The sequence below is a fragment of the Megascapheus bottae genome, chromosome 2 (genome assembly GCF_031878675.1).
Source record: "Megascapheus bottae isolate mThoBot1 chromosome 2, mThoBot2.hap1, whole genome shotgun sequence".
Taxonomy (NCBI): domain Eukaryota; kingdom Metazoa; phylum Chordata; class Mammalia; order Rodentia; family Geomyidae; genus Megascapheus; species Megascapheus bottae.
In genome coordinates this window covers 13,577,399-13,593,280 of record NC_143510.1, presented here as the reverse complement: position 1 = coordinate 13,593,280, position 15,882 = coordinate 13,577,399, and the positions used below count along the sequence as shown (strand labels likewise).

General features: G+C 42.0%; 1 protein-coding gene across 10 annotated transcripts in view; it reads left to right on the top strand.

The window, feature by feature from the left end:
• The first annotated feature begins 3,863 nt into the window (after positions 1–3,863).
• The window catches only part of Tasor (transcription activation suppressor), a 66,245-nt gene continuing 54,226 nt past the window's right edge, over positions 3,864–15,882 (top strand). For 4 of the 10 annotated variants that reach the window (XM_090320623.1, XM_090320606.1, XM_090320615.1 and 1 more), the window contains exons 1-2: positions 3,867–4,320; positions 14,246–14,391. In XM_090320623.1, the coding sequence (XP_090176749.1) occupies positions 3,981–4,320; positions 14,246–14,391 (486 nt within the window). In that variant the 5' untranslated portion in view covers positions 3,867–3,980. Of the gene's footprint in view, positions 4,321–14,245; positions 14,392–15,882 lie in introns of all 10 variants that reach the window. The other 6 variants (XM_090320645.1, XM_090320669.1, XM_090320663.1 and 3 more) reach the window with 2 other exon arrangements.

The window sequence follows — 15,882 nt, the reverse complement described above, 5'->3', positions numbered from 1 at the left end:
GCTATCCTTGAGCAAAACATTCAATAATGGTGCTCTTAACACCTCCATTTCTGGTTCTTGCTGGTTAATTGGAGAGAAGAATCTCATGGACTTTGCTGCTTGGGCTAGGATGCACCTACCAGTACATGGCTTTCACTAGGATTTTTATATTGATTTTGGATGGAAAAGAAATTTTTACTCTTTTTATTATTAAGTAGTTGTCCAACGGATTACCACTCCATTAAGTCAGGTTATTACAATGCTTCTTAGTCAATGTCACCCTTCCTTCATTCTCTCCCACTCCTTCATTCTCCCCCATTTCCATCCTCTCTTTCCAATCCTCAAGTTACATGGTTCATTGTTTTACATAAATAATACACATTGAAAAGCAATTTCTTTCCTAATAAAACGTCTGTGAAAGACTAATGGTTCTCTCTGGCTTTAGTTTTAGGTACTCTTTTCCCCCTCAATTTGTGGCTTCCTTAAACACAGTCTAGGACATTTCTGGTAAAGCAGGCTTGCCAACTGAATGTCCTGCCTGTAACTGATTTCTACTTACTTTTGTGTATGTCTGCTGGAGCTTGAACTTAGAACCTGGGTGCTATCCATGAGGTTTGTTTGTTTGTTTTTTGCACAAGGTTAGCACTCTGTCACTTGAACCACAGCTCCACTTCCCGATTTTTAGTGATTAACTGGAGATAAGAATCTTTCCTGGGTCGGGTGTTTGGCCTAGTGGTTAAAGTGCTTGCCTAGCATGCACTTGGTACCACATATATAGAAAAAGCCGGAAATGGTGCTGAGGCTCAAGTGGTAGAGCTCTAGCCTTGAGAAAGTCCAAGGACAGTGCTCAGGCCCTGAGCTCAAGCCCAGGACTGGCAAAAAAAGAAAAAAAAAGTCTTTCCTGTACAGGCTGTCTTGAACCATGATGCTCAGGTCTCAGCCTCTTGAGTAGCTCTGTAGTCAGGATTATAAGCATGAATCACAGGCATGAACCACCACAACTGGCCTACTAATCTTCTGATTTGATAAAAAGGAGCATTTAGTGATGTAATTAATGAACCAGCAAAAAAAGCAAAAAGCAAGTTATGTTACCACTATGAGGATTAAAAAAAAAAAATCTATGTATAATCAGTCCTGGGGCTTGAACTCAGGGCCTGACCACTGTCCTTGAGCCTCTCTGTGCTCTACCACTTAAGCCACAGAACCATTTCCAGCTTTTTGGGTAGTAACTTGTAGGTAAATCTCATAGACTTATATGGGCTGGCTTCAAGTCTTCATCCTGAGATCTCAGCTTCTGGGCCACTAGTTACTTTGAAGTAGCTCTGCACTTAGCTATAGGGCTTCCCCCCCCCCCCTTACTCTTTATATAGTTGTACAAAGGGGTTGCCAATTAACAAATTGGTTTAGGAATACAATTCATCCTGATCAATGTCACTCCTTTCAACAAAGTTACTTTCAAAAACAATGTTCCATGTTCTTTAACCAAGCCATCTTCATTTTTCATCATTTAAAAAGTTAAATTAACTACTAACCAATAATTAACTTCATTTACCCTTGATTTCCTAATTCAAATAGAAGGGGCAATTTGTGAAGGCTTTTCCATATTATCTATTAAACAACTTTCTTCTGGTTCTTGGGGGAATGTTTTTTAAGTGGCACCCATCTGACAAGGACTGCAGTTTTACTACAATTATCTTTTTGTCCTATCAGTTTCTTCAGAGATACAATTTAGGAACAGAGATCTCTGTCCCAATCCTGATCCTGCTTCTTGGGAGAGCCTAAGTATCAATCCTCCTTCATAAAATGCTTAAAAGTGCAGGGCTGCTGTGAAGGTTAGGTCTTGAAGAAGCAGTATTTCCCGAGGGAATTATATGAACTTGGCATCCAATCTTGATTGTTAGTTTGTTCCAGGCTTCCGATCTTGATTTGTAACTTTGTTTCATATCTCCCAACAAGTTGTGCAACATGATATCTCCCTGGCATGTTGTTTTGATGATTAAACGGAAATAAAGTAGGTCAATTGCTTTGTTTACTGCTTAATAAATGAAAAAAACTCAGTAAATTCAGCTTGCTAGGTAGAAACTAAAAACAAAAACAAACTAAAAACAAAAACAAACAAAAAACAGCTTTTTGGGTAGTAACTTGTAGGTAAATCTCATAAACTTATAAGGGCAGGCTTCAAGTCTTCATCCTGAGATCTCAGCCTGGTCACTGTTGGCTCACACCCGAAATCGTAGTTATTCAGGAGGCTGAGATCTGAGGATCCCAATTCAAAGCCTGCAGGAGCAACAGAGTCCATGAAACCTTATCTCCAATAAACTTCCAAAAACCCAGTTGAGGCAAGAAAGTGAAATTTATCTCCAATAAACTTCAAGTGGCAGAGCATTAGCTTTGAGCAAAAAATCCCAAGGCTCGGGCCTAGAATCTGAATTTAAGCCCCAAGACCAGCACAAAACAAAGACATCTCCACCTGTCAAGTTTTCTTTTAAGGGATTATATCAACTGGCTCGCATGTATATGTGTGTGTATGTGTGTGCATGCGTGTGTGCGCGTGCATGTGTGTGCGCGTGTGCGTGTGTTACAGTTACGTATATCTACTACAGGAAAAACTCAAAAGCCAAAGAAGGTACAAATGTGTAAAACTCAGCAGCTCCCCTCTGAAGGATCTGCCGCTTCCCTCTAGGCCCAATCCTTTTATGTATGGGATATGAGAAGGATTGAGTCAAGGATTGTGTGCTTATCTGCTTGTCATTCTACTTTGGTCCCGAGCTGATAATAGAACCCACATCCCAGAAGGAGCCTGGGCCTTCAAGAGACCATCACCCATCTTTTAATTTTTGCTTCCCGTTAAGCCCTATATAAGCCCCCCCCCCAACCCAGTCCCTGGATAACCTCCAACCCCGCGGGAAGGTCTGTGCCCCTCACGGTTCCCCCGTCTGATGATGATGGAGTCCGGCCTATATTCCTTCCCTTACACCCTCCCCTCAGGACTGGGTTGTAGACTGGCACTGGGGCTCACGCCTGCAATCCTAGCTACACAGGAGGCTGAGATCTGAGGATGGCCGTTCAAAGCCCGCCTGGGCACCAAAGTCCGTGAGACTCTTGTCTCCAATTAACCAGCAGAAGACCCGAAGTGGAGCTGTGGATCAACGTGGTGGAGAGGCAGGGTCAGCGCCCAGGCCCAGAATTCAAGTCCCAGAGACAGACAGACAGACAGACAGACAGACAGACAGACCGACCCAAACTGTAAATTCGAGGAAAGCATACCAGGCACTTGGTCTCGCAAGCAGGTGTCTCCGGTTCAAGCACTTAGTTACTGAAGCCTGGAAAGGCGGAGCAGGCAGAAATGGTGGATGGCAGGCAACACCACAGCTTTAAAGCCAGCTCCAGGTCACATGACTCCTGGGCCTAATGGGTGGTCTCAACCCCCAGACAGAAGGCGCCTGACGCCGGAAGGAATGCGACCGAGCCCGCCTCCGGCTCTCGTCGCGGAGGCGGCGCGGCGCGGCCCGGACGCTCTCCGAGGGCCAAAGAGGACCAGCACGCCACCAATAGCCGCGGCGTCGAGGTTGCAGTCCGGCCTGCAGCTCGCCCCTTTTGGCGGGCTCGGCGTCCCGAGGCTCCGCCCCCCCCGGCGCTGGCTGTCCGCTTCCGCTGAGGTGAGTGCTGCGTTTCCACTGGCGGAGCGGCCCGACAAGGCCCGCCCCCTCCCGGCCCCGACGCGAGCACGTTAAGAGGCTGGAGTGGGGGCGGGGGCGGGGTGGGGGCGGGGTGGGGTGCGGCCGAGGAGCCGCCCGGGCCGGAGCCGCTCTACGCGGAGCCGCACGTTAGACGCTCGTCTAGACGCTTCTCCCCTTAGCCGTTGGGTCGGCCGGGAGCGCGGCCGGTAGCCTCGGCGGCCCGGGGTGGGGGGACTCAGCAGCGAGGCGGCGAAGCCGGCCTGCTGCTCCTTCCCCCCAGCCTGCCGGCCGAATCTTCTCGGGTTCCCCAAGCCAGGCGCGATGGCGACTGCGGTGGAGACAGACCCCTCTCTGCCGGCCGTGACGAGCTGGGACGGCGACGCCAACGAGGAGATGCAGTCGGCATTCCCGAAGCTTGAGTCCTCCGCACAAAATGGCGGCGGCGGCGGCAGCAGCGGCGGCGGCCTCCCCGGCGCGGAGCCCGGCGGCGGCGCGGGGCCTGCGGACACCGCTGCGCCCGAGGCCGCCCCGAGCCTCGGCCACGAGCTGCTTCCCGACCCCGCCGAGCCGGGCCCGGCCGCTCCGCCTAAAGGCCCTGAAGAGCCCGAAAGGCCCGTTAGGAGGACCTTTCAGATCCCCAGGAAGAGCAGAGAAAAGAAAGGTGGTGCCTCCCCCCTCCTCCCGGCCCTCTTCCTCTCTCCCTTCCATCTTTTTCGGTAGGACCTCTCTGTCTCCCTCCCGCACTCATGCACACACGCCCGCGGCCCTCGCCGCACAGCTGCCGCGCTCGGCGCCCGAGGAAAGCAGTGGAAGTGGAAAAGTAGCTCAGGTTTGAAGCTTGTCCATAAGGCTGCTGCTCCCCGAGAGGAAAGATGGTGCCCGGCGCCCCTCCCCACCCCCGAAAGCAGAGAAGCTGGCGTGTCCTCCAGAGATGCTTCTGACAAGTCTCCTTATGGAAGGAAATAGCCCCGTGGCCGTGGATTCTCGAGCTTTCTTTCTCCAAGGCTGTGGCGTGCTCAGGACCACAAGTGCTTCTCTCTGTGGAAGTTCTCCAGCTCTCTTGTGTCTACTTGCTTCATGTCAGCATCTTCCTTTACTTAGAAATCGCCATTAGTAGATGTGATCCATGCACACTTCTTTTCCATCACACTTCATTACCATGTAGGTTTTTTTCCTCCCTCTTGGTACTCAGGCATTCGATTGATGAGATCTCTCTTTAAATCCATACTTGGTATGGTTTTTTTTTTTTAAGAATGGAAAGGTGGGTTCTTGGCACAATTTCCTTATGGAGCAAAAAAAAATTCCTTTATACCCTAAAGACTCCACCTTGCTCTTGAATTTAAGGTTCTAAGGAAGTCCAGATTTGGTTTTTGAAGCCACTGTGGAAAGTTACACTATTTGCTTTCAAAAAAACAACGTAATGCCATATTGTAGAACTTGCTTTTTGCTATTACAATATTTTTGACTGTCCAGCCATTTAAAATATCCTGGATCTGGTTTAAAGTTCTTTCTGATAGACCTTCTTCGCAGTTTTTCTCTGTGGCTTCAGATTTTTTTTTTTTGACGAAGCTTCATGCATTTGATAACCAGCCTCAGTTGCACAACAAGAATACTTTGGAGTTTTTATCAGTTAAGGTGCAAAGAAAGTTTCTTTAGATGTCAGAGCCGAGGAAAACATGAGGTGGGAAACCTTATGGAAAAAAGGAAGCTAATTTTGTCTGTGAACACGACGCATGTTTCTAGAAATACCTTTGAAAGGAGTTTTGTTTCCAGATATAGGCCAAGATAGTCAGTTCTTCGGGTGTGTTTAATGAAGTTGTATGGTTGTGGAAGATAAATGCCCAGTAGAAATTGCTACTTGGAAATATATTTTTATTATGGTAGAGGGGTTTAGTTATTTTTCTCAACTTGATAAAAGCCTTTTGAAGACTCCATGTATGTGGTGGTGGAGGTACTGCAGTTTGACTTGCTAGGCAGGTGCTCTACCACTTGAGCAACCAGCATCCAGCTCAAAAAATAGGATTTAATCCCTAAAAATATGTAGAACCATGATACACCTTTTACTTATTTTTTGTGCTGATCCTTGGGCTTGAAACTCTGGGTGTCAATCCTGAGCTTTTATGCTTGAGACTAGTGCTCAGAAGCCGCTGCTGCTTTTTGATGGCTAGTTGGAAGATGAGAGTTTCCGGAACTTAATCCCAGGCTGGCTTCCAGCTGCGATTCTCAGGTCTCAGCTTCCTGAGTTATTTGGATCACTTGCATGAGTCACAAGCACCTGGCTACTTACAGTTAAAAACAAAACTGCACTTTCATTACGACTGGAAAATTGGTCTGAAAACTCTTAGAAAGTTGTTTCGAATGTGTTCTTTGGATTACATAAACCAAATCCAGAGATTGTTGTGTAATAGACTACACTTAAACACACTCAAAAGTGGAATGAGGAGTTAAGAAATAAGAACTTTGTTTTCTTTCTGGAGTATGATTCTTTTTGAGAAACAGCTTATACTTTACATTTTGCTTAGAGACAAAAGAGTTTACCTCTCACCTGTAAGGGTTATAACAATGAACTTTTCATGTTTACTGAAAATAGTTGTTAACTTATCTAAATATATTCTGAGCAGTAGTTAAAACAAATAAGCAGCTATTTTACCACCACCACAGATTTTATCCTACCTAAACTGAGAAATTAGTGTATCAGTTCAACTTGTTATTGTTTTTAAAATGAAGTGTAGGTATTGGTAGTTTCATACCATCAGCTGGAAGGTTTGAAAGGTCTCAGTATGTATAGGTTTGGCTAGATACTCTTACTCAAAGAAGTCAGAATCGTTATTGTGACTATTAAGTTATTTTTAATAGATATGTATTCTGGTTATTTGAAATGGTCTGGGCTGTGTAGTCAAGACTTGCCACACACTCTTGCTTCCTCTGGTGCAGGTATTGTGCACTGCTAAAATATGTCTTGTCCAATTTTTCAGTGTCAAGAGTTCTCTTTCATTGATATCTTAATATTACAGACCTTTGTGCCTATTTGCTAGGGACATTTTAATTAGGACATTACTTTTTTTTGTTTTTTAAACATCTTACAAGTAATACTGTGTTATAGTGATAACATCCAAAATATTTTCATTTTAATTTAGTGATAATATTGGCAGACAAACTGCATAATAGGCATTATTCTAAGCATATTTGCATAGATTAACAAATCTCTACAATTCTGTATGGTAGGTACAATTTCCTTTTTACAGATGAGAAAGTGGAAGTACTGAGGAGTTAAGGTCAATTAGTAAATTTTTGAAACTGGAATTTGAGATTGAAGACGCTTCTCAACTTGTAGCAAGATTGTTATTTTTAGTGGAAGCATGACTTAAGTGGTAAGAGTGCCTGCCATAAGCAGAGAAGCCAAGCTAGAGCTACTGGCCTAGAAGTTCAACCCCAGTACCTGCTAAAAAAAAAAAAAAATCTTTATTAGGACCTAAAATGTGAAGTTTTTTCCTTATTAAGTTTAGAAATACCTAATATGCATTCAACCTTGGAGTTGTTTTTTTTTTTTAAAAATGGGTCATGGGACTTGAAGTTGACCTGGATGCTCTTCAGCTCAAGCCTACCACTCACCTTTGAGCCAAGCTCCACTTCCAGTTTTCTAAAGGTTAATTGGAGATAAGAATCTCAGGTTGTTTTGTGCCCAGGCTGAACCTTGGAGAATTTTGACATGGAGAAATTATGTTCACTATGAATGTAATTTAGTCAATACTGACTGACTAATTGATAATGATCTGTTGACTAGAAGGGCATATATTTTTGTTTTGTTTTTGTGCGGTTACTAGGTCTTGAACTCAGAGAATTCTACCACTTGAGCCATAGCTCCGAGTCTGGCTTCTTGATAGTTAATTGGAATCTTTCAGAATTTTCTGTCCAGATTGCCTTCAAATTTCCATACTTAAATTTCAGCCTTCTGAGTACTTAGGATTGCAAGTACAGGCCACTAGTTCTTGGCTAGAAGGCAGGTATTTTAGAAGAGTATATATTATCTCTGATGTAATATTTAATGGTGGAACTGTGAAGCGACACTGTCCTTCCACTTAGAAAGTGTAGAATGTGTTGTTAGTAGGTGTTTCTCCATATCTTTTGTTCTATATCTGACATCAAAGGTAAAGTTAGTAATATACTGGATATAGTATTTCCCTCTGAAATTCTTAGAAAATGGAATAGTGATGTACTTTCTGAAAAATGTTCATTTTAGTTAATTTCTATAGATCACAATGGAATCTCATAATTCAGTTCTTTAGTTCCTAGGTTTCCATTACTAATTTAGTCCTGGACAGTTAATGGCTGATTTTCTTTTTTTTTCTCCCATTACTCCATCTTGCCGCAACATTTGCAGTTCTCTTTTGAAGCAACTGGGGCCAAGCCTCATTCTGTTTATGTGTATGTGCCAGTACAGGGACTTGAAATCAGGACCACTCACTCACATACATGGCTTTTTTACACATTGTTGGCAGGCACTCATCACTTGACGCATAACTACGGTCTGGCATTGGCTGGGTAATGGAGGATAGAGTCTCCAGATTATCCTGATTGGCTGGCTTTGAACCTCAGTCCTCAGATTTTATCTGAGTAACTGGAACTACATGTGTGCGCCACCTGCACCTGGCTCTGCACCTCATTTTTTTATTAAAAGAAATTATTAGCATTGATTTTTATATCATATTTCAAATGATATATTTAACAAACAAGTATTCAAGAAGGGAATCTCTATTTACAATCACTGGCACTTAGATTTTAGAACATAATTAAAATTAGGCTGAGGGTTTGTATATCATAGATACATATTAATCTATGTAATAAAACATTATGTCTATAGGTTTTTATGTCTGTGTAGTTGTGTTTATATTTCCAATACCATGTCCGTAGCATTGAGTCCTCGCTCTTGTACTGTTTGGATCTAATAGCCACATATTAAGGATACCATGCGCCTTCTGAACCTTTGGTCTTGACTTGTTTCACTCAACATGATTTGCTCTAGATTCATCCACTTCCCTGCAAATGCCATTATTTTATCTTGTCTGTTGGGTATGTAGAATTCCATTTTATCACATTTTCTGTATCCAATCATCTGCAGTAGGGTATCTAGATTGTTTTCATTGCCTGGCTATTGTGAATAGTGCAGAGATGAACATAGCCGAGCAGGTGTCCTTATCATATCCTGGTTTATGATGTTCAGGATAGATGCCCAGGAGTGGTATGGCAGGATCATAGGGAAGGTCAATTTTCAGTTCTTTAAGAAACCTCCATACTGCTTTCCAGAGTAGCTGAACTAGCTTACAGTCCCACCAGCAGTGCAGCAGGGTTCCTTTTTCTCCACAACCCCGCCAGCATCTGTCATTGTCTGAGTTCAAAATCTTGGCCATTCCTGTTGGGAGTAAGGTAGTATCTTAGGGCTGTTTTTATTTGCATTTCCTTTATGACCATGGATGATGAGAATTTTGTCATATGCTTTTCTGCCATTTTAACCTCTTCTTTTGATAAGTCTCTCTTTAGCTCCCTTGCCCATTTAGTGAATGGTTTGTTGGGTTTGGGGAGGGGATTAGTTTCTTGAGTTCCCTGTAGATACTGGATTTTAAGCATTTGTCTGATGTATTATTGGTAAATATCGTTTCCCAGTTGGTTGGCTGTCTTTCTACTTTAGTGGCTATGCTTTTATCTGTGCAGAAAATTTTTATTTTTAGGTAGTCCCATTTATCAAGTCTCTCTCCAGTCTGTTGTGACCCTGGGATTCTGTTCAGGAATCTTTTGCCTGTGCTTATGAGTTCCAGTGTCTCTCCAACTCTTATTGTGTAGCAGTTTCAAGGTTTCCGGTCTGACATTGAGGTCTTTGATCCACTTTGAGTTAATGCTTGTGCATGGCGAAAGGCTGGGGTCAATTTTTAGTTTTCTGCATGTGGCTGCCCAGTTTTGCCAGCACCAGTAATTGAATAGGCTGTGATTCTTCCACTGTATATCTTTGGCTCCTTTGTCAAATACAAGTTGACTGTAGGTATGTGGTTCTGTTTCTGGATCCTCTGTTCCATTGATCTTCTGGTCTATTTTTGTGCCAATACCATGCTGGTTTTGTTATTATGGCTCTAGAGTAGAGTTTGAAGTCTGGTATTGTAATACCACCTGCATTTCTCTTTTTGCCTAGAATTGTTTTGGCTATTCTAGGTCTTTTCTTGTTCCATATGAACCTTTGGATTATATCTTCTCTTTCAGTAAAGAATGTCTTTGGGATTTTGATGGGGATTGCATTGAATCTGTATTTGACTGTATTATACCTCATTCTTATTTATTTTGCCAGTGGTGGGCTTGAACTCAGGGCCTGAGCACTGTCCTTGAGCTTTTCTCAAGGCTAGAGCTCTACCACTTGAGCCACAGCACCATTTCGTGCTTTTTTCAATGTATGTGGTACTGAGGGACTGAACCCTGGCCTTCATGCATGCTAGGCAAGCACTCTACCACTAGGCCAAACTCCCAGACCTCTACACCTCATTCTTAAAAGAAATTTCCATGTTGTTTCAGTAGTTGGATATGATTGATGAGTTTCCCTACTTAGTGTAAACAAAAACAGGAAAATTTCAGCAGAATTAGGTCATCCTCATAGAATATACAAATTATAAATAACGGAAGTAAATTTTTTCATTGGCCATATCACAGCCTCCCAAAATCAAATTAGACTAGTTCAGCTTGATCTTTCTCAGTGTGTTCATTGCTTATTCTACACTATGTTCAATCTTGTTGACATAGTACTTCAGGAATTAGTTTCTTTTCTGTGTAGTAATTTTAAAAAGAAAAGTGATTAATTCTAACGGAACAGATGAACTATTTTAAATCATAAGAAATTAATCACTAGTAGAACAGCTGTTGACTCAATTGCAGACCACCTTTGCTAATTATTTCCTCCTCTTCCATGGGTTAATGTTATTATTATTTTTTTCCAGTCTTAGGGCCTGAACTCAGTGTGGGCATAGTCCCTGAGCACTTCAGCTCAAGACTAGTGCTCTACCACTTTGAGCACAAGCTCAAAGTTTTCTGGTGGCTAATTAGAGATGAGTCTCACAGACCTTTCATGCCCAGGTTGGCTTTGAACTGCAGTCCTCAGATCTCAGCCTCTTATGTACAGGAGCATGGCCTACTAGTAGAGTGCTTGCCTAGCATGCACAAAGACAGGGTTTCAATTCCTTAGTACTACATACATAGAAAAAGCTGGAAGTGGTTCTGTGGCAGAGCTCTAGTCTTGAGGGGGCCCAAGGACATTGCTCAGGCCCTGAGTTCAAACCCCAGGACTGGCAAAAAAAAAAAAAAAACAAACCCTAGATCTGATTACATATAATGTAATTCTTTGTTCTTTTTGTTGTTTTCTCTGTATTGGATTTGTTTTTCCCCTGTCTGTTGTTGGACCTGAACTCTGGGCCTGGCCATTGTCCCTGAGCTCTTTAGCTCAAGGTTTCGGCCCTACCCCTTGAACCACAGCACCACTTCCAGTTTTCTGGTAATTAATTGGAGATAAGAGTCTAACGGGCTTTGTAGTGCCCGGGCTGGTTTTGAACAGAGATCCTTAGATTTCAGCCTCCTGAGTAGCAAGAATTACAGGTGTGAGCCACCTCTGCCAGCCTGTATTGGATGTTGAGCTCTGGGTTTCACAGTTTTTTGTTTTTTGTTTTTTTTGCTGGGGATCTACCTTCCATTTCTGTTTTCTCTTTCTTTTGCTGGTTAATTGGAGCTTGAAGTGGAACAGATTTGCCACCACCTCTGCTGATTTTAGACCTTGATCTTAGTTCTTGGCCTTCACAGTAGCTAGGATTATAGCCACTGGTACCTGACAAATTTCCTTATTCTTTTTTTTTTTTTTTTTAAACTTTTTTTTTTTTTGGCCAGTCCTGGGCTTGAGCACAGGGCCTGAGCACTGTCCTTGGACTTTCTCAAGGCTAGAGCTCTACCACTTGAGCCTCAGCACCACTTCCGGCTTTTTTCTATGTATGTGGTACTGAGGAATCGAACCCGGGTCTTCATGCATGCTAGGCAAGCACTTTAACCACTAGGCCAAACTCCAGGCCCCATTCCTTATTCTTTTTATAGCTTTACTTACTACGGCTATATTTCCTCCGTGTTTTTCTGATCCATAGAGTGAGGAACCAATCATATATCTTTAATTCTCTATTGGATTGGAACAGACACGGCCATTTGGATATTTATAATTTTGCTCATAAGTCTTGCAAAACTATCAATGCCAGCATGTGCCAAATTATTTTGAAGCTTACAGGTGTTTATGTCTTCTGATTTTCTGTTTTTTTACTTGCAAGTTTGGAGTCTAGAAGCAGATAGATAGATAGATAGATAGATAGATAGATAGATAGATAGATAGATAGATAGATATAAATTTTGGCTGTTTCTGGGACTTTACCTTAGGGGCTGGGTATTGTTCATCGTCCCTGAGCTTTTTTTTTTTTTTCTTCTGAAGATTAGTGCTCTACCACTTGAGTCATAGTTCCACTTCCAGCTTTTTGCTGGCTTCTTGGAGATGAAAGTCTTGCAGACCTTCCTGCCTGCGCTGGCTTAGAATCATGATCATCAGCCCCCTCTGAGCAGCAAGGATTGTGTTTGTGTGCTGTAGCACCAATTAGGGAATTTAATTTTCAATCCCAGCTGCCTTGAACATTAACTTTGGGCAATGTCAAATGTTACCTAATTTCGGTTTTCAGGAATGGATATTGGATATAAGGTTTCTATTTGTTTGTTTTTGTACTGGAATTTGAATTTATCAGGCAGGCACTGTGCCACTTTTCATGTCTCTAGCCTTTTCTGCTTTTGTTGTTTTTTCTTTTTATTCTTGGGGGTTGAACTCGGAGCTTGAGCACTCTACTTGAACACTTGGTCAAGGCTATTATTCTACTACTTTAAGCCACAGCACCACTTCCGTTTTTTTGTTTTGATTTGTTTGTTTGTTTTGGTTTTGGAGCTTGAACTCAGGGCCTGGACTTCTGTCCCTGGGCTCTTCAGCTCAGAGCTGGTGCTCTACCACCTGAGCCACAGCACCACTTCCAGTTTTCTGGTAGTTAATTGGAGATAAGGGTCTCAGACTTTCAAGCCAGACTGGCTTTGGACCATGATCCTCATATCTCAGCGTCCTGAGTAGCTAGGATTACAGACATGAGCCACCAGTGCCTGGCTTTACTTGTATGCCTGAGTTGGCCTGAATGGTATAACACAGCACTCAGCCTTTTATTGGTTGAGAAGAGATCTCATAAATTTAGGGATTAGCTTCAAACTTTGTTCCTGTTAATGTCCTTTTGAATACCAGAATTATAGGTGCAAATGACTACAACCCACTGGCTTTTTTGGTAGTTAATTGGAGATAAGAGTTTCACAGACTTTCCTATTTAGGTTGGCTTCAAATTGTAATGCTCAGATGTCAACCTCCTGAGTAGCTAGGATCATAGTATGAGCCTCCAATGGCCAGCAACAACATATCTTTTAAATCCTAATTACTATGTGAAGAAAATACATTAATAATAGCTTATTTATAAATAGTTGCCAGATGGCATATTTTAAGAGTATGTGTAAGTAGAGCATTGGTTTCCTTAGTGACCCAAGAGTATCTAAACTGGTATTTGTTGATCTTTCATATTGTTTTTGTTGTTGTTTGGTTTTGGTTTTGGTTTTGGTTGGTCTTAGGGCTTGAACTCTGGGCCTGGGTACTGTCCCTAAGCTCTTCAGCTCAAAGCTACCACCCTACCCCTTCAGCCACAGGGCCACTTCTGATTTTCTAGTGGTTAATTGGAGATAAGAGTCTCACGGTCTTTAGTGCCTGGGCTGGCTTTGAACCATAATCCTTAGATCTCAGTCTCCTGTGTAGCTAGGATTATAGGCAGAGCTACTGCACCTGGGCAAGTTTTTGTTGTTGTTGTGTGCCTGTGACTCACAGCTATAATTTCAGCTACTCAGAAGACTGAGATTTGAGGATCATGGTTTGAAGTAACTACTAAAAAGTCAGAAGTAAAGCTGTGGCTTAAGTGGTAGAGCACCAGCTAGGGACACCATTGAGGATCTGAGTTTAAGCCCCAGTACTGGCAGAAAATAAATAAAAATGAATATAATAAACATAGTTTATGAATTTTTTGTCTATAGTGAAAACTGTGTGTGTGTGTGTATATGTATATATGTATATGTATGTACACACCAAGGCTTGAACTCAAGCCTCTTACTCTGCTTGCTTACTCAGCTGGTACTCTACTACATGTGCCACACCTCCATTTGGCTGGGCAATAGGATGTGGAGTCTCATGAACTTTTCTGTTTGAGCTAGCATTGAACTGAAACTCTGATCTTTGCCTCCTGATATCTAGAATTATAGGCATTAGCCACTAGCTGCTGGCTTTTTGGTTTTCTGAGACAAGGCTTACTCTGTAGTATACTAAGTATGACTAACACATCACAAAAATTAAATAGTCCTGATCTTTTTTACTTTAAAATTAATTTACTAAACCTTTATAATAGGTATAATAGGTTTAATAGGATGGAATAATCCTACAACTAATTTTTTTTTATTTTTAGCACTTTTTCAGCCATTAACTCCAGGTTCTCGAGAATTTGAAGATGTTTTAAACATTCTCCATTCATCTTACCTTGAACAAACCTCAGTTACAAATTTTAACTACAAGCGGGCTTGCTTAATACATAATGAGCTTTTGGAAAAGGAGGTATGTTTTAAGTTGCTTCTGTAAGTATGCATGTGTGTGTGTGCACCTGGGACTTGAACTCAGGGCCTATGTGCTGTTTCTTAGCTTTTTCCATTTGAGCTAGTGCTCCACCATTTCAGTCATAATTTCACTTCCAGTGTTTTGCTGATTAATTGGGCTCTCTTCAAACTCAGATTCTCGGTCTGTCTTCTGAGTAGTTTAGGATTATAGTCAAGACCTCCTGGCACCTGGTTTATGATTTATTTTAGAACTAATTGACATTCTGTAACAAATTCTTTTTCTAGAAGTACTAGTTTTTGAAAGCCACGTTATAGAAGGGTAAAGTTTTAAATGCCATCTGTTTTCTTTGCAGTGTTGAGGAATGAACCCATTGTCTTGTGCATGGTGGGCTACCTCCCAGTTCTAAATGCTGTTCTTTTCTTTCTTTTTTTCTGGTCAGTTGAGGAGATTGAACTCAGCCCGGGCACTGTCCCTAAGCTTTTCAGATCAAGGCTACCACCCTACCTCTAGAGCCGTAGGACCACTTCCAGTTTTCTAGTGGTTAATTTAACAATGAAAATGTCTTCAAAAGGTAGCAATGATAGTGACATTTAGAAAAAAAATTAAAAGTTTAGGAGTTTGATGTAGTTTCATGGTATAATTGGGATTGTTTCTTAAATTTTAGATGAAAATTTACTCAAGTTCCTATTAGTGAATAGTAATAGCAAGAATACTAATGTAAAATGTTAGGTATTCTCTGTCTCAAATACCATCTCTGGGTATTTGCTAAGTAAAGCCAGCAGATTAGGATTCATTTTAGCAGTGCCAAGAAATGTATACCAATTCATATTTACCCTGAGCTTATATTAATATGCCTAAAAAGGAGAATAATTATTTTTTAAGTACAGTATTAGCTAGGTGCTGGTAACTCACACTTATAATCCCACCTACTTAGGAGGCTGAGATCTGTGCATTGCAGTTCAAAGCCAGCCTGGGCAGGAAAAGTGCATGAGACTCTTATCTCCAGTTAACCACAAAAAAGCCAGAAATGCAGCTATGGCTCAAGTGATAGAGCACTATCCTTAAGCAAAAGAGCTCAGGGACAGTGCCTAGGCCCTGAGTCCCAGCCCCCAGTATCACAGAGAAAAGGGAAAAAGGAAAAAGGGAGAGAGGAAAAGGAAAAGAGAATATATCCTTACCTTGATTGAGATTATAGGTTTTTTTTTTTTTAAAGTTGGTCATTTATTAACCACCCTGTTATATAGTTGGTGATTGATTAAAGCATGAATTTATAATTTTTAGGAGTATTACAAATTTTAGATAGAAATTCAGTTTAAATTAACAAGGGGCTGGGAGCTGGGTGGGTCACACCTGTACCCTTAGTTACTCAGGAGGTTGAGATGTGAGCATTGCTGTTTGGAGCCACTCATGGCAGAGCACCCACAGGCATTAAAGTCTTAGAGTCATCTCCAGTTAATCTCCAAAAAACTGAAAGTTGAGCTGTGGCTCAAG